The sequence below is a fragment of the Metopolophium dirhodum genome, chromosome 4 (assembly GCF_019925205.1).
Source record: "Metopolophium dirhodum isolate CAU chromosome 4, ASM1992520v1, whole genome shotgun sequence".
Lineage (NCBI taxonomy): Eukaryota > Metazoa > Arthropoda > Insecta > Hemiptera > Aphididae > Metopolophium > Metopolophium dirhodum.
The window spans coordinates 5,600,380-5,626,145 of record NC_083563.1 but is presented as its reverse complement, the minus strand read 5'-3'; the positions used below and the strand labels follow the sequence as shown (position 1 = coordinate 5,626,145).

Genomic DNA, 25,766 nt, shown 5'->3' with positions numbered 1-25,766 from the left:
ATTAAAACAATTTCTTTCACTCAAACTTTTATGAAAAACCTTGTTTTTGTCTTTATATTAAACAGAGTATAATAACTCATAGGTATAAATAGACACAGGATGATTTTATTTTATACTTTATACACTAATTAATATAATAATTCCATGGTCACGCGGCGTTCTGGATAGACTAATCTGGTACACCACTGGTAGATACCTATTCTATATTATACTTTCTCCCGGTAGATACCTATTGTAGGATATTAGATTCTCAGAGGAAATGTATTGGTTTTACAGTGATTGTGATACTTCTTATACCAAAAATGAAATTCCTCAACAATAAATTAGAAGGATGGTTTCTAGTGGGATATAGCGTACCTATACTTAAAAATGCACACTTTTAAAAATAATCGGAAAACAAATTACGGGAACAACGGGAATGTAATATAAATTATTTTCATAGTATACTCAAATATAATACACAGGATATTTAATCACGCCGAACCATATATGATACATGATGTGAAAAGATGCAAAATACATATACATACGCATTAGGTATATCGTATATTATATATATACATTCCTTATGAGCACAAAACTCGTGCAACACATACCTAAGAATACCTATGTTTCGTCACCCTCGCCAAGTTCGATCGTACGAGCTCTACAAAACGACACAAATGCTCCACCAGTGGTACTTACGTTGAACCATACTATATAAAATCATAAACCCATTGTGATACCTTAACGTTATGTTTAATCGATACACACCAATAAGGAAGGGATTACCTACGGAAAAATCGTTCTATATAAGGATCAGTCAAAATCGACAAGTAAGCCAATCACTCAGTAAAAGCCTCAATATACAATATGGTCCAGTATGCACTTCTACAATATTTTTAAAATTCATACGAATAACGAATGCGTTCACACTAATTGTATGTAGGTACTAGGTATATCCAGTCATCCTGCGTGTTATTGACTTCAAAAATTGTGGTTCAGTTGGCATCACTTGTGGTTTTTTTGTCACCAACTCGGTCTTCTCTACATCGTGGTTACGACCATGTTAGATAACATGGAATCTATGGTTAATGTTCTGTGGTTACGACGTGTATCATTTAATATTGATAGTTTTTTTTCTTATCATCAATTACATTATCACGCAAACAAAAACCATAAAATTTAAAATTTAATACGTCAACAATCAACATGTAAAAATTCTCCTATAATCCCTGGTATAATGTCATCTTCCCATTATTGACCACGTTAATGCGATTTGCAGTAGATTATATAACACCCGGACTTAATTACTTAACAATATTTTTACACTGTTTTTACATATTTTGATATTGCTAATGTAAGTAAATAAGTACTAATAATGTCCTATTAATATTTAAAGTGATAATTATTCTATAAAATATATAAGACATTTATACACACTTCAGAATTACCATTTTGTGTCACAAAACGAATGCCTAAAATTTAAACATATATGCTTAATATTACATACAATTAATAATATTTTTTTATCTTAGGTATTCATTTTCTAACATCAAAAATGTCTTTAAGATTTAGAATTATTCAGCTAAAGCGCAATAAATTTGCCAAAATTAGTATTGGAACTTTTATTATCTTACTATTACTATTGGCATTATATAAACGTTCAGAAAGTATACAAAACTCACACGAATCAACACTTTCTAAACATTCTAGATTTTCAAATCAGGTAAGTGCTTATATTTGTAATTTGTAGGTTTGTTTATGTAGGTAATGTTCATTAAGCATTTTATCTTTTTTAGGTACCAATTTACCGTGATCAAATTTCTGGTAATTTTGAGTATTCTACTTCTACTAATAAACCGGGTCCTGGGGAAAAAGGTAAAGCTCACCATGTACCAAGTGATAGAGAAAATGAAGCATTGCAATCCCTATCCGAATATGGCATGAACATGGCTTGCTCAGACGATATCTCTCTAAATAGATCAATTCCAGATCACCGCGAGGAGGAGTAATATTAAATTATATATAATTGTATTCAAACTTTTACTTTATTAATTAAATTCCACAGGTGTAAATATTGGACTTATCCAGAACAATTACCACGTACTAGTGTAATAATAGTATTTCATAATGAAGGTTGGTCATCTTTATTGAGAACTGTCCACAGTATTCTTAATAGAACTCCACCTCAATTTTTGGAAGAAATTCTTTTGGTTGATGACTTTAGTAGTAAAGGTAATTTGATTTAAATTCAAACTATTAAGAAAATTAATAAAAAACTGATTCATTTTTAAATTAAAATTATTTTCAGAAAATTTAAAAAAGAAACTAGAATATTATATTGAAAAGTTTAATGGTAAAGTAAGATTAATTAGAAATTCTGAACGTGAAGGACTGATTAGAACACGATCAAAGGGTGCTTCAAATGCTAGGGGGGAAGTAATTTTATTCTTAGACGCTCATTGCGAAGTTGGATACAATTGGTTACCACCATTAATTGCACCGATTGCCCGAGATAGGTAAAATTATTCTTTAGCTTTTATTTATACATAAGATATAAGATTACTTTTTGTTATTATTATTATTATTATTTTCTTTATTTACTAGAAAAATTATGACAGTTCCTGTGATTGATGGAATTGATCATAATACTTGGGAGTATCGTCCAGTTTACGAAAAAGATCATTTATTCCGTGGTATATTTGAATGGGGTATGCTGTATAAAGAAATTGAAATACCTGCTCAAGAAGAACGAAAAAGAATTTACAAAAGTGAACCTTATAAGTAATATTTATTCATTTTTAATTTCTATATGCATACATATAAAATATAATTTCAAATTAATAATTCATACTTATTAAATTATTTCAAGGTCGCCAACTCACGCAGGTGGTCTTTTTGCCATTGATAGAAATTATTTTCTTGAACTTGGAGCATATGATCCTGGGTTACTTGTTTGGGGAGGAGAAAATTTTGAATTGTCGTTTAAAGTAAAGTTTATATTATACTTAATATATTACCACAATATTAAATTTAGCTTTATTCATTAGAAAGATCATCACATACCCATTTTTAATTTAAAGTTAACAGTTAAAGTATAATTTTCTATTATTGAATGCTTATAAAGTTATAAGTATTAAATATGTTTTATAATTAGATTTGGCAGTGTGGTGGTAGCATTGAATGGGTCCCTTGTTCCCGAGTTGGACATGTTTACCGTGGATTTATGCCATATAACTTTGGAGAACTTGGCAAAAAGGTCAAAGGACCTTTGATAACATATGTATGTATTAAATATTACTTAACATTTATATTCTTAAATATTATTTTTATGATATTGTATTTAATGTTTTAGAACTACAAACGTGTAATTGAGACATGGTTTGATAATAAACATAAAGAATTCTTTTATACTCGTGAACCATTAGCGCGCTACTTAGACATGGGTGATATATCTAAACAATTGGAATTGAAGGATAAACTGCAATGCAAAGATTTTTCATGGTTCATGGAAAATGTTGCATATGATGTGTATACAAAGTTTCCTGAACTTCCACCAAATCTATACTGGGGGGAAGTAAGTTATTTATTTGATTACATAATATAAACTATTTTATCTCAACACTAATTTTAAATTTAGTTACGAAATATCGGCAAAACAACTTGTCTAGATACCAGAGGTCATCAACCACCATCATTAGTAGGCTTAGAGTTATGTCACGGACAAGGAAATAATCAGGTAAAAAATTTAAATAATCTATAATGTTTATGATATTAAATATTTTATACTGTCACCATATAAAATAATTTAATCTTATTATAATAGTATGCTTGTAAATATGATATTGCTATAATGAGATTTATATATATTGATTTTAATATGCTTAATCTTTTTACAATAAAGGTACATTTTTGTATTTAGAGTATAATATAAATTACATTTTTAAATAATGTATTATTATTATCTTTCATTGGTTGATTATTATTTATGAGCAAAACGCATACACTTTATTTATTTAAAACATTAAATTTTCTATTATACACTATAATACTATAAAATATGAATATTTTATCAGGCAACACAAAAATACACATTTAAAATTTTAATGTTTCACATGCATAAAATATAATTACTTAAAACTTAAAATGAAAAGAGACGTTGTGTGTATGCTGTTGTAAATTACAAAAAAGCATTTTTACTATAAAATAAAATAGTTATTGTTATACAAAAAATCTGAAATAAAAAAAATATCTGATAATACAGGTAGATAGTATTGATAGACATATTATTTTGTGGAGTTTGTTGACTTTTAGAACAAACTTTGTCAATTATCTATTTTTTGTACTAAATATTTCTTACCACTTATTGTACTAGTAAGTACAGAAGAGTTATACTTATAATATTATATGTTGGCTGGTATTTATGGCTTAAGTTATAACTACTTACAATTTTTATATTTCTATTTTTTAGACTACACATAATTCATGCAAGTAGCTATTGTTTAAATCTACTTTAGTATTTTCACACATTTTAAATTGGTCTTTACACTATTTCATAGAAAGCCACTGTCACTTGTCACTTTGGCCAACAAACCATAAAGTACATTTATTTAGTTGTTAAACCTTGAAACAGCAGATTGTAGAACTGTAGAAAAAGTGATCAATGATGCAACCCTGCATTTTAAAATTTCATAATCTTTCTGGTTATAATGATGAAAAAAAAAATAGCTAAATTAATTTTTACTATACAGTATGTCCCAGAAGCCCTGTATCACCTTAGTATCTCCGTGGAAAATCAATATATTTAAATGCAGTATTTTTTACAGTAATATGTATGGAAATTCTGACTGAATAGCATAATATTAGATTTTTTTTCCAAAAATGATCAAACATTTTTTTAGGCAAATAAGTTTTTTAAATTTCCAAGATAGTTTTGTTGATCGTATTTTTTAAAACAGTTCAAAAAAAAAATATTAAAATTTAATGAAAATCTCCCAAGTTGGAGCTAATTATTATTTTTAATTTTATCCGAAAAATCAATGTGATTGTAATAATTAACATGCGAATCTTATTTTGCTAATGCCGTATGCATAGGTAACATAACTAATAGTATTTTTTTGTTTATAAATGTATTATAACTCTTTCATGTTAAACCATTTTTTGGTTATTCTTTAATTTATTCTATGAAATATTCAATTTACTTAAGACACCATTGATTTCTGTAAGATAAATTAATTTATATTTTTTTGTACCTTATGTTATAACATCAAAAATGAAAAATAATTTGTTTAATTGTACACTAATACAATTTTTTTTAATTTACTATAGCTTTTTAGATTGAATACAAAAGGACAGCTTAGCGTCGGTGAGCGTTGTATTTTTGCTGATCGACAAAATGTAAAATTAGTTGTATGTCCATTAGGAACTGTTGATGGGCCATGGCAATATGAATCTGTAAGTATAATGTATAAATTTAAAATATATATAATATAATATAATAGTATATTTATTTAGGTCCCTTTAAGGCTAAAAACAATATTGACTCATAACTCATAAGTACATAAATTTTTTAAATTGTATTTTTACAACCATTTATTTAAGTAATTGAAAAAAATTGCAAAAAGAATTAAATTTTTTTTTTCTGTAATTGTTTTTTTTTTTTATTGGTCTTAAAAATATAAATTTATGCTCCGACTAATAAGGTTGTTAGTATTACATTTGTTTATACATTTACATTTTGATAATAACTTATTCAATTAAAAATTGATAGAAGAAAAAACAATTTTATTATTTTTTTTTGTAATGGTTGCTGCATGCTTTAACATGATCTAGTAATAATTATAACCACGATTTATTTCATGTAATTATAATTTGAGATAAATTCATTCATTTATGATTATTATCAAACTTTAAGCTTAGAATATTATCTGTGTTGGCTATTAATTTATGATATGTTAAATTAAATGTAAGTTATGAGCTTGTAAATTATTACAATTTAAAAACACATAAATTGTATACAAATTTAAATATTGTAAAATATTCAATGTAGGGACACAGGTAATGTTGTTAACTTAAAGTTAATATGTGATAATAGGTGAACTCTCTTTAATATTAAAAGTAACAACACATGGTTTGCTTCTGCTAAACGTTAATTTGCTATGTTACTCGTGGGTCAGAGAGAGAAAATAAATGGCGCGCTGACGGTTAACATCCTCTTAAAAATAAAAGAATCAACCTATTCTGCCCACTTTTTCTATCTAAGATATCCTTTAGTAATAAACTATTATCAGACCAGTGTGGTCCTATGGTCTCCAGATATTGGGCTCTGTCAAATATTCTCACTCTAATCAGTTTGCTTTGTTCCTTGGTTCATTAAAAATAATAATCTCTTTAACAACTTAAAAATTCCAACGCTTAACCAAATAACTAAATAATACTATCTTTTTTCATTCCGAGTTAACCCACTTATTAATTGACTATGCTCCCACACAATCTCTGATAACCCTTAGAGATGTTTCAAAAGAACCTGACCTAGAGATTTACTAGTTTAATCTATAGGGTGACACTTCCCAATTCAACTATTCCTGTCACTAAAAACTTAATAAAAATTATGTTATTGTACCTACTTATTATGCATAGATTTCAAGAATTCTAATTATCAGGAAATCAATTAGTTTTTTCTATCTTTCAATTGGAATGATACCTTTCCTCTACACAGTGCAAATGATAGTGACACTTTTTTTTAATGATGCCTTATTGCATTGTATTAATTTCTTTATTCCTCTCAAAATCTATAAAACCTCGTCGTTTCTTCGTTAAGTCTCTAAAATGTTAAAAAATGTAATTTATAAAAAAAAAATGGCACATTGTTTATTTAAAAGAATTTCCTTCCCTTGTGATTACTGCAAATTCTCAGAATTAAGAGCTAAGTGCAAGTGCCTTTCTAAGCTTAACTACCAGGCTAATATTAATACTACTCAAACCCAGTTATCTCAATCGCCTCCTGATTTTTGGAAATATTTTGTGATCTAAACAGGCAAACATCAATTCCTTCAATTGTTCAATATGACTCGCTCACTGCTTCTTCTGACTTGGAATTGGCTTCCTATTTTTCTGAATATTTTGCATTTGTCTTTAAGCCGGCAACTCCTTGTTCCCCTGACCTCCCATTTGAGCATCCTTATTCGCTTCCTTCTAACTGCTACTCTTCTCCTGATACGTCCTCTCTGCTCTCGATAAGTTGAAAAGGGATTCGTCTAATGACCCGGATGGTATCTCAGCTACCCTATTTTTCCAATGTCGTTTCTCCTTGTTCTTCCCACTAGTCTTCTCTTGTTCAGGAAGTGTTTGGACGAAGGTGTTTTTCTATCAGTGTGGAAAATATGCTCTGTCACTCCTGTTTTAAAGTCCTCTGATTCGTCTCCTGTTCCCAACTATCGTCCAATCTCCATATCACCTCATATTGATAAATATTCTGTAGCGTTTCTTTCTCCACCCTTATTTATGACTGCCTTAGCAATGGCGCTCTGGTTGATGTCATCTTTACCGATTTTTCAAAAGCTACTTGACCGTATTGGTATTGGGGATCCTGTTCTTTCCTTGTTCCATTCATACCTATCCAACTGTAAACTGTTTGTTAAATTAAATGGGGTTTCGTCCAGCTTATCTGACGTCACTTCTGGTGTTCCACAGGGTAGTCACTTGAGTGCTCTATTGTTTTGCCTTTATATTAACTCAATTTCCAGTTTCCTAAAAAAGGCTCATTTCCTTCTCTATGCTGATGACATAAAAATGTTTCATAAAATTGAAACCTATTCTGACTGTCTACTATTATTAAATTAACTTAATAAATTTAATCATTGGGTATCCACCCTAGGCCTCTCTTTTAATATTAGGAAGTGTAATGTTATCTCCTTCTCTAGATCACAAAATCTTATTCATTACTCCTTCTTGCTTAACAACATTCTGCTGCAATGTGTATCTATTATAAAAGATCTTGGTATTTATTACTCTTCCGCTCTCTCTTTTAGCCATCACATTGCTATTATTACGGGTTGAGCTAATAAGGTTTTAGGTTTTATTAAACATAATACCAAGCTTTTTTCATCACCTATTTGTCTCCATTCTTTGTATTTTGCTCTTGTCAGATCCATTTTAGAATATGGGGTTGTCGTCTAGCACCAATACCTTTCTAAGGATCAGTTACGTCTTGAGCGAGTCCAGCATAAATTCCTTTCCTACGCTGCTTTTATTTTTAAATTACCATCTCCTAATCATAACTATTCTGATATTAACCATTTTCTAAATATACCCTCTTTGTCCTCACGCCGTAATTGTATTGATTTACAGTTCATTCATGCTCTTCTTGACAACTCTATCGAGTCACCTGATGTCCTGATCTACTATCAAAAATCCTATTTAAAGTCCCCTCTCACAATGTTCGAAATCACGCTCCTTTTTACATTCCAACTCAGTCCACTTCCTTCAGCCACAATCATGCCATGCACAGGATGCTTAGGTTAGCCAATCAACTGTGATCTACATTCCCATTGTTATCTTATGTATTTTATTAAATTTTTCTTCTGTTCATTTACCTAGTTTTAGTTTGTACTTTAATCTATGCTGTTATCCATCCTTTTTAAATATGTATATACTGTATACAATCTGTAAAAGCCGTTTGTCGTTAATCTTATAATAAATAAATATATTTGTTTTTATTTATAAAATTTACTATTGTGAATTAAATAAAATAATTTTTGTTTTAAATCTATATTGTGTCATTGAGGTAAAAATAACCATTACGTAACCAACTATTATATACTCCAAAGCGATTAACAATAAATTAAGTAATATATATTATAATTAATATATTAATGTACTTTTTAGACTAACAAGTTGTTACTACATTCAATAACAAGGAAGTGTCTTAGTGTTCATCCATCATCCGATCAAGTAATATTAACACCGTGTGATTCTAATAATGCTAATCAACAGTGGATATTTAAACAAGTTGTGCCAAGTTGGACAAGTTAAATGAACAAAGCAATATTTTGTAACTGTTTTTTTTTTTACATTTTTTTACATTTTTGTATTAAATAAAATAAGATATATTTCTTGTTATTATATAAATTAAGAGTATATTTTTCATTAAACAACAAGAAATCCAAAAAGTATTATCTATGTCAGGGTGGTCTAACCCACGGCCCTCAGTCTTTTTTTTGGCCCCCTACCCCTAGAAGACTTTTTTTTTATTGAACAAAAAATTTATATTTACAATCTTTATTTACATGTTATACAATAAGTAAATTTGACGTGATTTGATTGACAAGAGGGGGAAGTCATCCAGTGGAGGCAGCCCGCGAACCCTAGAAGACTTATATTCAAAAATAACTTTTTTCAGAAAAAAAACTATAAAACGTAGGTATACAAAACCATAATTAAATTCAGCTTGTTACATACATATGTAAGTATTGTGTTTGTATAGTAGCCACAGCAAATCCGAATTCTCGTGGTGAGAGATTTTTTTTCCTTAGGCGGCCCCTAGTATATTTATGAATATGTAAATATTGGCCCACATAAAAAGTTGGACCACCCTGATCTATGTATTATATTACAATGAAAGTATTGTTTGGTATTGTCAGTAATATATTTTAAGGTATAATATACTTATATTTGTTTTTCTTTTAATAAAACTAAATAAATAATATGTATAAACTGTATCTTTGAAAATTAGAAAATATATCATTTTTATATTCTATACAAAATCTAAGGTGTATGCATGCCATTGTTTTACAAGGATTGAAAATTAACTAAATGAAATTTAAAAAAAAATGTTTCTTTGTTACCTACTAGCAAAAATGTACATATGATAGTTTAAAATTATTTAGGTACACTGTTGTACTTACAGTTTTTTATGATTCTGATAGAGCTTTTTTTTTAAATTGTGGTTGTCAAATTATACATTTTGGTTAATAACTTTATTAAATATGTTTTAGGTTTAGGCGTTAGGCATTTTTTATTCAATGATAGTTTAAATATGATGGGTACTATGTAATTTACTGAACAACTGACATGATGCTTCTATGGTTTATAAAACTTACAAAGTATATTCTCTTAGAAATGAAAAATATGAGCCTTACAAAAAATCCTAGCTATGTGTAGCCAAATACTATAATATTACAGTGTTTCAGAATCTGATGCATTGCATTCATTCTTTGTTTCTGGTATTTGGCGCAGCTTACATTAATATACCCACACTGCACATACTGAATATTTAAATTGCTGTTTTTTGTATTAATTCTTAATTCATTGTTCGATGGAACTTTAATTTAATTAAGAAAATAATTGAGTAACCTGTATATTATACTTATAGATAAATCATCGTTTTAATATTTAATGTTTTTTCATAAATTAAATCATAATTGTTTTTATTTAATCGAAAACTGAAATTACAGTTATTCATAGACAAGTATACCTTTAGTATACCTGATGTTATTTTTGATTGTTATTGGACCAGATAATATATTATATCAGAATTCAATAAAAACAGAATTGAGAATAGGTACTGAATAACAGAATACCCCAAGGTGTATACATCTGTATTGATACAAATAAATACCCCTTGCCCCGGATTAAGATATAAGTCCGAGATATAAGCATAGACTTAAAGAAAGTTTATAGATATAAGATATAACTATATAAGTTTTATCTTAGTCCGTGCAGAATAGTATACTGAATCGATGAAATTACGGAAGCGCAGTAATGCCACATAGAAAACAATTTTCCCACCGAATTTTGATTTAACAACTCGACATTTTGAATAAATAATTCCAACTTTCAACTTACACGGAATTTTGACTTAAAAACATATTTCTGTTTAAAATTTTGAAATTTGTTTGGTTAAGTTTTTTCAGATATTTATCTTTTCCAATTTTTAATCAAGTTGTTAAGTCGAAATTCTGAGAGAATATTTTTTTTTATGTGGCACTACCATAGAACAATATTATAAATTGTTCTGTGCCCCAGTCAGGGGTGGATAGGTAGTATTTATGTTACAAGGAAATATTTGAAGGGCCCCCCAAACTGGAAAAAAATTTGGTCGCTTAGCTCGCATTAGATATTCAATCGAACACCTCTACCTATAAATAAAATGTTTCGTACGAAAACGTAAATTTAGTTTGGTGGAGGGCTGGGGAAACGGCATATGGGGAAAATGCTTTTTTCGGTTGTAATGGAATATTGAAAAATTTCGCGTAAGATATTACAAATTTCGTTTTATCTTAGTTCATGCCCTAATAATATGCCCTGTGGTATCATAGTATCATACTATCATGTAGTATATAATATATTATCTATGGTTACAACTAGCGGTAATTGGTCAGGGCATGAACCACAGAATTCTGTGCATGAACTAACATTTTCCCGCCAGAATGTGATTCGTACGAAGATGACATTTGAAAGGAACTGATAACAATAAAACATACAAATTACAATATTCTGTCCTAGTGCATTAGTGTACTATTCTACCATAGAACAATATGATTTTACCTTCTTCCTATTTTTCTAATTTCTAATTAAGTGCTTATTCAGTGGAGAGTGTCAACACTGGAGAGGACAGTGTCAAGAGGGTCCGAGAGTGGCATATCAGTTTCCACCTAAGTTCCTTACTAATTTCGTAGTTTAACATTATTGCGATATTATGGATTTGTTCTCAACAGGTCGTTGTATAGAAAATGACAGTAAGTAAACTAGAAAAATATTTATGTAATATATTTAATGTATTTGATCAATACTAATAATATTTTAACATATATATTTATTTAACATTTTAATGTGTTAACTTATAGATCAGTCCACAATGCCATTTAATTGTTTTAACTGCAAAGGACGACCAAATATTTCTAATGAACGATTTGTAAGAAGTGAACAGAACTTCAATAATTCTATTTTGAATGATGATGAAAATCAATCAGACCGTTATGTATTTTTTGGTAACTCATTCCATAAGGGTAATAGTTTAGTGTACGATATTCCTATACTATTCAGAATGGCAAAGTATGTATGAAATTAATGTATTGTTACCACAAATTCTTAAATTAATAATTATTACTATTCATGTTCAGAAAACATTTGCTAAGCTTAAGTTCTGTTGTACGAGATCAATATAAGACATTCAGATCTCATGAACAAAGCAATTGCAAACCAATTAATTTTTCTGATATTAGACATCAAATTTCCGAGTTTCTTATATTTTTAAGAGACGGTCTTCAAAGGTAATTTATTTATTTTATAAACATGAATAGAATTATAGGTGCTTATTTTATTTTTCCAGAATGAAGGCATGTGAAAGTTATAATTGGTTGATGGAATCTCATGAGAAAAAAATTGAATTAGAACTAAATAATTTATATTCAACTCTTGGACAGTTTCATCATTTATCTGAAACCATTATACAACATGCACTATCTTCATCTGATTGCAAAGTAAAATGTTTTAATATATTGTCATTAAATTAAAAAATATTTTTTTCCTACTACCTAAATTTTAAAATTGTAAAAACAGCATATTATTTTATTTGTATATTGTACTTCAGTATTTAATGCAGTTAAGTATATTTTTATAATATTATAAAACTAAGTAGGTACTTAGCCAAACAATTGTTGCTTAATATATCTCATAAGAATCAAAAAGTACATTCATTCACTATTAAATAGCAATTTATAATTTTAACAAATTAGCTATTCATGACTATATTTTTTTTTTGAATTTACTATCTAGTATCTACATAAGTAGAAGAACAAACAAATTGTATTATTATCATACAAATTTCGTTGGACAACATAATCTATAAATATCTGTCCATTACTTTGTGTCATATGCATAGAAAACTGAGGGGGTATTGCAAGTACTTATAAACAATATTTGTGTATAGAGGGGTGTATAAGATGTTTAAGAAAATAACTTAAAGATTTACAATGTTTCTTATATAAATGGAAGAGTATGGACTTTGGATTAGCACCCACCCTAAATTATCAATGCCTTCTATTATAATTTATTTTATTTGAAGTTATTAATGAATATTAAAACGTATATTTTTTTTCTTGTATTTACAGAATAACATTTACTATCATTTATACCATTGCCATTTGGATATAAGATGGTTTCAATTATCTTTGCTTTCAGAATTGCCCAAAAGTAAAGATACTTTTAAACATTCCTTACATAATGCTTTGAATGATTTGGTACAGTTAGCAAGAAATAGATTTAAAAAAGTAAACTGGTGTTGTTTTATATACTTTTTGTTAACGAACAACATTGTTATTTTATCCTTGTTATATTTTATCATAGCTACAACTCAAAGATCTCCATTTCAAAGATGCATTACTTTGTGATTGCACCTATGACTTTTTGGTACTCTTACAGTATTTAATTAATAAACAACAATTACTATACAACTCGGATGTAAGTGCATTAATTGAACATTTTTTTGATAGAAGCAATACAATTTCCATTTATTTGTTATTAGAACTTCTGGCAATATTTCAACACGGCCTTAACAAATGTCAATTACGTTGATTGTGATGAACTTATTTTTCGATTATGGCTTTTAAACAGTTTACAACAATCTGAAAAATCAACATCAATAGTAAGTTTCATTAATACTGCTTATAAATACTCAATAGTGTATAATTAATAATGATATAAGTTAACTTGATTGTTACCATCAGTTAATAATTAATATATGGAATTAAAATTCTACATTTCATTTGTGATAATGATCCAAATTATTTTAGAATAATAAGAGAGAAATGAAGCATTTAGTTTTAAAATATATTTTTCTTGGAAAACATATTTTGATATAGAGGAATTTAATTGTACACCTAGTAAGGTCGTATCCAGAAATTTTTTTAGGGGGGGATTGGTCAAGTCTTCCTAAACCCCCTCAGATATGGCCTTGACACCTAGGTATCTTAATAAATTGGTCATCAATTTTACTAATATAACATACAATTTATTAATTTGTATACTTAATTATTTGTATTTAATCTGATGTAATATTGTTGAAAACTAAAAAAAACATTTTTTTTTCAAATTATAGAAAGTCATCTTAAGTTTTCATGTTAACATTTTCTCATTTGTAAAGTAAACATATGTGGTGTTCTTTTATCTAGATACAATTAGACTTGACAGTAAATAAGATGAAACATAATATGTTATTTAAAAATATTAGATAGTTAGGTGCTAGAATTAAGCTAATATAGCAAGTAGAGTTAAAGTAAGAACCATTGTAAGTTATTCGGTAAATGAAGTATTTTTGGTGTTCAACACCTGTTCTTTCTGCAGACATTAAAAGAAGAAAGCAGAGAAAAATATAATAATTAAATGGATAAAGATCGGTACTCAAAGAAAATGTGAAGAATGTGGCAAGAAATGTTTTATCAATAAATTTAAATTTAAATTTCTCGATATATTGTTATTAGGTACTTTAAATATTTTACTTTTTGTTTAAAATATTATTGTATATATTTATACAGATCACAACACAACATAATATTTTGATTATTTTTAGTAAAATTAGACTATGGATATAAATAAAATCTCGTTTTTATTTTTTAACTAGGATTTGAAAGATAGTGGTTTGGTGTCCATTCTTAAGGAATTTCTTAATAATGAGCCTAATGAAATTCAATTAAAATTATCAGTTTGTTTATTGGAAAATATTGTAATATCGTCGTTAAATACTGAACCAGTAATTGTATTGTGGGAATATTTTCATAAAAGACTAAACTCAACATTTTATTCATCAGACATGAAGATTCAAAATATTGCTTGTATCAGGTAATAAAAAAATATATAGGTTTGTGTGTATTAAATAAATAAGTATTAATTGTCATGTCATATCTGGTATTTTAGCAAAAATGGTTCGGAACTTCTTATTCAGATGACCAATCTGTTTTCTGCTCAACAAAATGATCTATTATCTAATTACAATAGTTTTCAATTATTTCAAAGATTACTTGGTATGTAACTTAACTTCCCTTTTTTACTAGTTAAAATTGTTAAATTATATTTTTTTTAAATAACGTGCTAGATTAGATATAATTCACTTTAAACATTCCAAGAGAAATAAGTTTGTGTTAATATTATAAAAATTATAACATTATTTTATTAACACGTTCACTGCGGATCATATTTTTGTATACTTGTCGTAACGCTGGAAAAATTCTAGTTTTAAAAAAAAATTTCCTAAAAATGGAAAAATTAAAATATCAGTGTACGGTATGCACTTGATTATGAAACAATGCTTTTAGAAGACGCTGACAAAAAACCAAAAGTTTAATCGTAACGCTGACCAAATTATAGTCCATTAGATAACAAGGTACATGACGCCATTCAGCATATGCGAACTATGTAAAATGACGCCTTTTGGCGTCATCCGCAGTGAACGTGTTAATATTATGTATAAAAGGTAATATTCATAGATTTTACCTCAATGTTTTGTGTTTGAAATGAAAATTAATATACCATAATTTTGGAATTAATTTTTAATTTTATAATAATATAATATGTCAGGTCTTCATTTACAAAATATCAAATACAACTCAAAAGATTGGAATCAAATAAAAGGTAGAATATTTTCAAAATTCTCACCAAGTAAACTTATGTCATTTAATGATATTGGATTTTATAATTTTACAACATTGTTCTTGGCATTATCAATTATGTCAGATGATACATCACAAATAGTAAGAAAATAAGAAAATAATAAATATTCTTTTAATAATATATATATATTTTTTTATATTTTAGGCACTTAAATATCAACATCTTGTAAAATTAATTTCTGAATCAAAATTGGACCCTAATACTAGATCGACATACTGGAAAGGCACTGTGGCATTTTTAATATTGCATTCACAGAGGAACACTTCAATGACTGCATATGGAACATCACTCTCAGATACATTAAATGCTACATCTCAAGAACACATCACCATCTATTTAGATGGTCTTAAAGAAGTATTTATATTCAGTGAATCCTTAGCTTATGGGCAACATACTCTTATTGGTAACATTAAAATACATTATTTTTTTGATTTCATTTAATTCAACATTGTTTTTGAAGGTTCCTGGTTTGGAAATTATCTTAGTACAATAAAACCATCGGAAAACAATGAAGTCTTGCAAACAGTGTTACTAATACTGGAGAAGTTAAAAAAAGTAGGAAATGATCAATCCATGCCTTTCCCACGTGGTAATATTATATTATTTAAAACAAAAGTCTACATCTAGTATCTGTTATTTTTTTGTATTATAGATATAATAATAATCAGGGCTCGTAAGTTCATGCATTTGCATATAAATCTTGCTAAATTGTATTTAATGCTAGATGACATAGAAAATAATGTCAAGGTATCATGGTTAAATATGTGAAGTCTTATTTTGCATGTTTTTACATATTTATAGGTTTTTTGCCTATTTGGGATATTTATGCATACTTCTATTTTATCGGGCATATTATACATGATTTTGATATTCCTATTCATATAATTATATCAATATGCATTTTTTTATGGAAATACTACCTATGAATAAATCAACATTTAACGAAAAAAACGCGATCATTTATAATCTATTTTTTTTTAATTGTGACATAAAAAAATAAAATATAACTATAAAATCATGATTCATGTTATTTCAAAAATTGTTCATGATTTTATAAGTAAGCATTTTTTAAGTAAGCATTTTTTAAGTGCATAATTTTAGATATTTAGTCAATCTATCCACTGATAAAATCTAAACATGCTGAAGAAATAAGACAGTAAACACCTATAATATAATTAGTATGGGTTAAACAAAATAATTATTTTGTATACTATTCAAATAATACATACTTTTAATGCTCCAAATTTAAAAGAAGTACTTATAAATATAAGTTATAGAAATAGTGTTAAAATAGAGTAGGTTATCGGTGGTGGAAGCTTGTCCATTGTCCTTTCGGTCCTCGAACAGTATAGTGTATTGTTACAGTATTCAATTTGAATGCAATAATTGCGTTCGATAAAAAACAATACTGAGCGGACGAAAAAAAATTTATGAATCACAAATATGTATTAATAAGTAACCATTAATTGTATATAATATACCTCCTAATGGGAATTAGGTATTTAAATTTTATTTGTTTTGTATTGTATGGTGATAAACAAAGCATTAGAAAATAAATTTTGGTGGTTTTCTTGCTGCGTTAAAAAACTATTGAGAAAATCGAAAAATTACCTGTCTAAAGAAAAATCATCTTGATCCAATTTGCTAAAAGATAAGATACTAAATGTTGAAATCGAAGTACTCCTTCTGGTAAAAATGTTATTTACAGGATAAAAATAATAAACATCATTGTAAAACCACTAGTATCTTCAGAATCTAAAAGTACAATCTACACTTTACTTTATACTTATTATTTTCATATATTTTATTTGTCTGTGAAAGTGGGAACCCAACATATTTTGATTTTTAAATGGCGATATTTCTTTATGTTTTATTTATTAATTTGGATCAGAATACTTTACTATTATTTAAATTAATTTATATATGATGACTATACTCCGTGCCACGAGAGGACACAACCACTTTGAGCATCCAAATATTTTACTCAAGCCAGTAGAGAGGCCAATTCTCTCCCTTCAGGCAGTCGCCAGTCACCGTATAACAGGTCACGGCTAACTTCGGTGGTTGCCGTAAGCTCGCTTTTGACCAGCTTTTCGGCGGCAAATATGCGGACTGAACACAATTTGGTTGGAGAGTAGATGTTGATCTTGAGGCTCAGAGTATGACTTGGAAATTCTTGGATAAAAGTTAATTATTATTTCAAATTTGAATAATGTGCTTAGTGTGAATAGACATGTTGAAAACAAATATTTTAAAAATCAATAACTTAATTTATGTTATGTTTCCAGAAAAAGTATTATATTTTCTTTTCTTTTTTTTATAGAAAATGAAATATTCATACTTTATGACTCATTGTACACTTACTTGCTGCCGTTCTTAAAGAAGTCATGTTTAACAGTTGACTGTGGTACAACTGTAGCAGATATTGCGGCGACATTTACAATTATTTCATCTAAACCAGCATTTTCTGACACAAAAGTGATGTTATTCAATTTTTTTGTTGTAAATCAAGGAATTAATATAAAGTGATTGTTTTGTAATTGAAAGTACCTAATCATTTTTATCCCTCTATTTTAGTATACATTTTTTTTGTAAATTTTCAGGTTGCTTAACCGATATTTATCAACCATAATTAAAGAAAATGTCATTGCTAATGTTCATGGATACAACAGTTTAGCTCTAATTAAGGTAAGTGCAATTCTTTTGAACTAATTTTAAGTTATGATTTTGTAATTATTTGTTATTACTTATTACCAAAGCGCTGATTCTATGCAACTGTAAATTTTTTCATTTTCTTGTTTTCGGATTTTTTCTAGTTGTCTTTACAAATCATTATAGTTTGAAACTTATAACAATTTTTTTTTTTTGGGGGGGGGGGGGGGGGTATTACTGCATATTTAATGGTTATTGAATTTTGTGCATATTTTGACAAAATTCAAAATTTATTACATATTGAAGTAAAAATTAAAGAAATTAAAAAATACATTTTTAATCACTAATTTATTATTGGAATAAAGATAAGTTCATTTAACAGATACCTAATTATAAGTTGTTTAATTTGTTTTTAATTATTTAATACCTCATAAATTTATAAACGTAATAACAATAATTATCCAATAAAAACCTTGCTTTTTTACTTTCATCTCTACTTATATCATATTTTGATACTTTTTAGTGCATAAACAACGGGTTAAAATATATAGTATATTTATTTTTTTTTAATATGACATAATATTTTTATTATTTAGGCGTGGTTACATAGTTCTATGTTAATCACAAACTGGACATTTAATGAAACAATGATCATTACTCAATTTGTTTCAAATATTAGCGAAATTAAAGAACTATTTAAAAACTCTGGAAATGATTTGGAAACAAGTGTGGATCCTTTTATCACATTTTTAGATTTACTAAGCATAAAGTATCATCACAATCAAGTAAATTAAAAATATATTTTATTTTATACTAGAAAAAATGTTAAATATAAGTTGTTTTTCATAAACTATTACTAATTAAATTTCAAATGTATATTTTAAATCTACAATAGAAACTGTATTTAACATTTAAATATTACTACAGATATTTTATTAACAAATACCTAGAATATTCATAAAAAAAATGAAATAAAAATGATTAATATATTATAATAATTTCTAGGATGTAAAATTCCGTCAAAAGATGAGTGAAAAAGTGTCAGACTATTTTTACAGTATCAAAATATGGGTGAATATTTTAATTAAACAACACAAACAAAATGACGAGATATATAGATTATATATGGTTATTGGTTACGTGTTTGAAAAAATTTCGCCATTAATTTATGTTAAAGTGAGAACCATTTCATTCTCATTAATAATGTAACTGAAAAAAAAAATCATTTATTATTTTTAGGGCAAACCAAATACTATCTTACAAGAATTATTGGATTCCATGCTCCTGGGTGTAAACTTGAGAAGCCCCAATACCAAAATGCATCCAAGTGTCATAACTGCCCTACTATCTAGTTTACATCGCTACTTTATAGGATTGTTTCGCCTGAGTTAGTATGAGAGTTAAAACAGATTTGTTTGCAAGGCATCAATGATATATGTCTAATTAAGTATTATTAGTGATAAATTGTATTTATTTATTTATAGACCCAAAAACAGATCTGTATATAGCTCGTTGTCTCCGTGAACTGATTTCTTTATATTTCCCAAAAATTTTGGTTGGAATAAAATCATCAGATGAGTTGCCATTATTAAAATTCTTTGAAGAAAAACCAGACAACGAAATTCCTGAACGTGCCTTGTTATTAGAATTACTTGTATCAACATTTTTAAGTAAACGTCACCGAACACCGGACAGTAGCGTTGCACAAGTATAATATATCACATTTAGTACCACAAATTAAAATATTATATTTTATTGATTATCTTTTACTTATAGGTCTTAGAGTACATAAATAGTATTATAAAAATAAGCCATAACAATAAATTAGTGATTTTATCAATTATTCAACATACATTAATGCGAATATGTTCGGTGTCAATGTTTTGTGAAGAAACCAATATTTGTAAACGAATTACCAATGAAATAATTAACACATTAATTAATTTAAGTGTGTCACAGTCTAATGATGAAATCAAGTATACACTATTTATTATTAATTGTTGCTACCTATGTATAAATATTAACTATATTTTTTTTAGAAATGAAGTCATGTCATCACTGAATACTCTTTGTGAAGAACACTTAGCATTTTCTTCAAAATTAATCTTTGAATTTTTTGATTACATGATAACCATTTCACCAGATTTTGTTACTTGTTTTCTACCCAAACTTGTAGCACACATAGAAAAAGTTGAATGGAAAAGAGGCATTGGCTCGGATTATACTCTTAGGTAATACCCTTTTTTTGTCTAATTATTTTATACAAGATAAAATGTTAAATGTCCCTTAAAGGGAGGGGGGGATTGCAAAATGACAGTTTTTAAAGAATTCATAATAGGCAATTTTCAAATTGTGAGCATAGTAAGTGATCATTAATGTGTGACACTGTGACTAAGATATCTTAATCTGTGGGTATGATTATCAAAAGATTGGTATATTTTGGTTGAAATAATTGTCCGTTTGCAATCCAATACTATTGATATATAATTAGACATAAAACTCTTAAATTTAGTGAGAAAGTACATTGCTGTTTCTGTTCTTTCTGGTTAACAGACGAGACGCATTAACAAAAAATAATTTTAATTTTAAGTAAAATGTATCATTACAAAAAATGAGTTTTCACTTAGGAAAGAATGTTTCAACAAGATTGCGTTTTATCTGTTGTACCAGTTTGAGTAAAAATATTGTGCTGATATTCTCTTACAAGGATATTATATGTAATATTCGATCTCTCGCACGCAACATAGATATGCTTACACCTAAAAATTGTTTATTTTTTTATTTTTAAGTGATTCGAGTAAAATCATCTATTACAAAGTTTATAATCAAAGAGGACATTGATTTTGTTTTATTGTTATTTGACTCAAAATAAACAAAAAATTTTTTTAATGGTTATTAAATTGTTTGAGACAATATTTAAACAAAAATTTTATGACCTCATAAAAATTATTCTCTTTTGTTTTTGTAACAGGTGATTTTAGTTAATAACTAATTTTTTATAATACTATAAAAAATGATTCTGTGTAGATGTGTTTTGTCTATGTAGCGAGTGAGCCAGAGACAAAACAAATAGTGCGCTGACATCCTCTTAATAGCTAAATACACATCACCATTTCATTAGTCTTATTTTATTGTTTTCAGGAAAGGACTAGAAAGAATTCAAATAAAACTTGGCAAAATATAAAATAAAAACAGTAAAAACAGTTGTTTCTTTCTTTTTATATTATTAAATATGATCAATGTTAGATATGAGTTAACGTGTATTTATTTGAATATTTTTCCTTGATTGAAAGGTCTGCCATCCTTATCCTTGGCAGTCCATGCAAAGTACTCGTTAACCATTTTCTTTGTTTCTTCACTGTTGGCATCCAGTTTTTTCCATGCGTAGACATCATAATCAACTTTCCAATCATTACTCATCTAAAAAAAACCAACAACAATTAATATATTATGAAATTGAGTCACGAAAAAATTATTCATTTTTTTTACTTCAAATGCAAGATCGTGTCCTCTCCAAATCCAAACACCAGAAATGGTGCTATCTCCTTCTGTACCAAAGAGACATACAGATGCAAAAGCTTGCTTTCTCATCTTATCCAATCGCTGGTACATTCCTATAAAAATAATTTATCTTAATGAAGAATTCTATAGTAAAAAAATTGATACAATGCTTCTTTATATTTATAAAATTAAAATGTCAGTCCACTAATAATATTTGAGTATTTAGTAGAAGTTTAGGAACTAATCATTGTTTTAATTGCAATTAGAAAAATACTAAAAAGGGATCCGGTTATAATGTTTATAAAATGTACCTAATATATTGGGTATAATATTATATATTTTAATTTTGATATATCAATGGCAGCACGAGTAAATTAGATAAATAATAATTAAACATAAACGTAAATGATGTAAAATCACCAATATTTGCAACCAATTTAATGATTCAATGTACTATTATACAAATAATAAAGTTATAAGTTAAATAATCATAAAATATTAATTTAAATCAAATTCTGAATACCAAATCGAGTTATTACAAGTTAAAAAGTAAAACCATGATTTTTAATTTCTAGAGTTGAAACCAGGGGCTAGAATCTTGTCATATATGGTTCCGGTTCCTAAAGAACAAAAATATAGGCTTCGGGTCTTTTCGGTTTTAAAATTTTAAAAATTATAATAAAATATTGGTATTGTCAATATTAATTTACAACCAGATATCTTAAAATTTACAAGGACCTAAATAAGTAAAAAATGTACTAATCACTGTCACTTAATGCACGACTCAGTTTCAAATAACAAACTGAAATTAATATTAAAAAACATCCATCAAAAGTATTGGTTCTGGTAAAATCCCAGTTTTTAATTTAATTTAAATAAGGGCTCCAATATTAAAATCAATTAAAATAAGGGTTTTGGTGAGGATCCAGTTTCCAATATTCAAAGGATTCCGTGGTTCCAAAGCAGTTTTTTTTTTTGGTAAGGTTCCAGTCCCTGGTTTAAATTTAAAAATGCAGTACAGGTGAATACTTTTTCAACATAAAAATTATTTGTTGATCAGTTTTCTTAAATTGAGTAACAATATTCAATAAAAGTTAACTCTTACCCACAAGAGAAGTAATCAATATTAGAACTTATTGCAGGTATCCTCATTTGACACTATGCCAGCCACACTATTTACAGATAATGGAGGTGAGGAAACCATGGCTTAAGATAATCACTGACTTCAGTTTAGTCTGCATGCACTTAACTGTACACCTCTCATGTGGGCCGCAGCATAACTATACTATGTGCCACTAGAGAAGTAACCAGGGTCTCGACCAAATACGCACATCCCCCACTTATTTGACATGTCGACAACTTTCAACAACGTTGTATAATAATACAATTAGTATGGATCATGTTGTAAAATGGGGGAACGGGGTCTCAGAACGGTCGCTGCCGTCAGTCTACATGCGCGTAGCGGATTACTTCTCTTGTGGCACAGAGTATATATAATGTTTAATAAATTATCTTACCAGAGATTAGATTACAACTCATGAACACTTTCTGTAGTTCATTGTTGTACTTATATTCACCAAACCAAATTGAATAATTTTCCTTGTCAAAGTGGTCCCAGAAGTAAGCAATAGATTTAGATTCTTCTTCGTTACTGTAAACTCTCTTGAACTCATCCATATTGAATGTTCTAATTTTAACACACTACATTACACAACTGTACATAATATATTTATGTTGTATACATACCCTTTAGGTAAAGCATCAAAAGGATTGCTGGACTTGGGTTCAGCAGCTAAAATGAGGTCAGCTGCATCAGGTTCTTCTTCTTGAACCACTTCTTTGGGGGCTGCTGCCTTTTTAGGTGCTTTTTCTTTTTTAGCTTGCTTCTTTTCTCCAGATCCACCTTGGAATTCAGAGTAGGTCTTTTGGTTGAATTCAGGAGTCTTTTGACAGTACTCAAACTTTCCAATGACTTTAACTACTTTAGGTTGGTTAACAATGGTATCAAACCATCTGTTTACATTGGTGTATGGTTCCCTAAAAATATTTAAGTTTATATTATAAAATGTTTTGACCAAAACAAAATAAGGATTACTTTAGTAAAATGGATAAGTATAATTGTATATTAAAAAGCTAAGTGTTGGTTACATAGGCCCGCCTGATAAGTGATTACAAATTATCAGATCAATACTTTGTAATACATCAATTTACCTCGTTTTGTTACGAACTAAACAAATTTAAATTGAATAGTTCGCCTTTGATTGAGGTTATAAATAGTTAAAAATATATATCCTTACTTGAATACTGGATTTATAACATGCTGATATAATTGTAGTAATGAGCAGGCTACAGTTATATCGGCCAATGTAATGCGCTCACCAACTAAGTATGTCTTTGTCAGTAGATAATTATTCAAGTACTCCAAAATCCCTTTGACGTCTTCAATAGCTTTATCAACAGACTAAAAATAAATTGAAATTATATTTTTGAACAATTTAAAATAATTAGTTAATATGTTATAATATGATTCAACATTACCGATTTATTGAATTGGGCAACGCTAAGAGAAGGATAAACCCAAGCATAAGAAGCTGGCAAAATTTCATTGTCAGCATAACTAGTAAATTGTTGTACAAGAGCTTTTTCATATGGAGTAGATCCTTTGAGTTGCTCACTAGATACTAAATTATATATTATTTAATAATTATTACAAACAATATTAGTAGATAAAAATTATCATAAATTACAGTAAAAATATTATACATATTCAAGCTAGTGAAGCACAATGATAAAATAAAAATAGAATTCATCTGTTAATATTTCAAGTAATTTACATTTAATTGAGATATTCTATTTCAAATTTGTAATACCCCCACTAATTGATTAAATATATGTAAAATAGATTCTTGGAGAGCTTTAAATTGGAACTATAAACATCTTAATATGTCCACTGAATTCTTCGAGTATATTACCATTTAACACTAGTTACTACAATTCAAATATACAAATATTTATTTTTGCAAGGAATCGAGTGTTTCGTGACACCATACCCTTAACTAACCAAAATAGGCAATGGCATTGCTTTCAGTCAGGTATTCCTTCTTGTTGGATTCAAATGCCGGCACCTGCAACAACATAAAGCCTATTACATTTTCTGTTAATTCACAGACAGCAAAGACGACGCCGGGTTACTAAAACATTGGGAGAGAGGACTTGAGGAGGGCATATGCCGACTGCCGTCTTATGGAGTTTTTATTTTATATTTCATTCACCTTTCCTTGGGGGAACTTCTTGAGGAAATCTTCCTGTTTGTTGGTGACGCCGAATTCGAACGCAGGGTCGACTTTGACATCGGCTCCGCTATACTGGGCCGCTATAAGGGCCTTGTACGCTCGGAAGTTGTTCAAATACGTGTACAGGGTCTGAAAAATAACAGGATGACTGCGATGTCAACGGGATGGCCGGGATAAGCCCGGATACGGAACGTGCACTTACGCCTGACGCCATTTTTCTGCTTGCAATTGTACGTGTGTGTATGTGTAATTATACGACGTGAGCGTAACGTTCACGGCGGCCGTACGGTGATAAAAGAAAGAAAGAAAGAAACGTATTTCGGTCGACGGTTAATGCGCCGATGCGATGATTGCGATGACGAGGCGTGTGTTGGGTGGTGCGGGTAGAATTATCAGATCCGGTGGGGGGTGGTGTCGTGGAGTACAATTTATACTACACAATATGCAATACTACAATGTGTACAACTGGTGTAGTGTAGTATCCCCTAACACTAATCAGTAACCAGTCCGAGTGGCGGAGACGACGTGGCCAGTGCGTCCGAGAGAGGAATAAATGGTGGAGTTTGACTATATAGGTGGCACGGACTAAATTGGTGGTGACTGGTGGGAGGTGCGTGCTGCGTACCTGGGTATACGCGGTATCGACGTTTGTGTATAATATTATTTTTAATC

At 28.5% G+C, this 25,766-nt stretch overlaps 3 protein-coding genes across 3 annotated transcripts; 2 read left to right on the top strand and 1 right to left on the bottom strand.

Annotated features, from left to right (window-relative positions):
• Nucleotides 1–1,144: 1,144 nt before the first annotated feature.
• Nucleotides 1,145–9,155, top strand: LOC132943382 (N-acetylgalactosaminyltransferase 7). The gene is made up of 12 exons (XM_061012355.1): nt 1,145–1,339; nt 1,518–1,708; nt 1,782–1,990; nt 2,051–2,217; nt 2,294–2,501; nt 2,590–2,766; nt 2,855–2,972; nt 3,140–3,265; nt 3,338–3,559; nt 3,623–3,721; nt 5,311–5,436; nt 8,869–9,155. Exons 2-12 carry the CDS (start codon nt 1,541–1,543, stop codon nt 9,013–9,015), a joined length of 1,767 nt encoding a protein of 588 aa, XP_060868338.1. The 5' UTR covers nt 1,145–1,339; nt 1,518–1,540; the 3' UTR covers nt 9,016–9,155.
• Nucleotides 9,156–11,455: 2,300 nt separating this feature from the next.
• On the top strand, nt 11,456–21,713 carry LOC132942289 (protein MMS22-like). The gene is made up of 21 exons (XM_061010570.1): nt 11,456–11,720; nt 11,829–12,036; nt 12,105–12,254; nt 12,314–12,464; nt 13,095–13,253; nt 13,330–13,443; nt 13,508–13,627; nt 14,603–14,820; nt 14,896–15,002; nt 15,556–15,728; nt 15,793–16,051; nt 16,109–16,237; nt 17,972–18,173; nt 18,252–18,336; nt 18,897–19,085; nt 19,306–19,476; nt 19,540–19,687; nt 19,785–20,008; nt 20,077–20,276; nt 20,340–20,531; nt 21,442–21,713. The coding sequence occupies exons 1-21, from the start codon at nt 11,681–11,683 to the stop codon at nt 21,482–21,484; spliced, it is 3,282 nt and encodes a 1,093-aa protein (XP_060866553.1). The 5' UTR covers nt 11,456–11,680; the 3' UTR covers nt 21,485–21,713.
• On the bottom strand, nt 21,504–25,525 carry LOC132942290 (elongation factor 1-gamma). Its single transcript, XM_061010571.1, has 9 exons — nt 25,297–25,525; nt 25,074–25,223; nt 24,863–24,926; nt 24,340–24,482; nt 24,099–24,262; nt 23,548–23,838; nt 23,319–23,488; nt 21,790–21,914; nt 21,504–21,720 (listed from the first exon to the last, which is right to left on the bottom strand). Exons 1-9 carry the CDS (start codon nt 25,306–25,308, stop codon nt 21,565–21,567), a joined length of 1,275 nt encoding a protein of 424 aa, XP_060866554.1. The 5' UTR covers nt 25,309–25,525; the 3' UTR covers nt 21,504–21,564.
• Between the last annotated feature and the right edge of the window lie 241 nt (nt 25,526–25,766).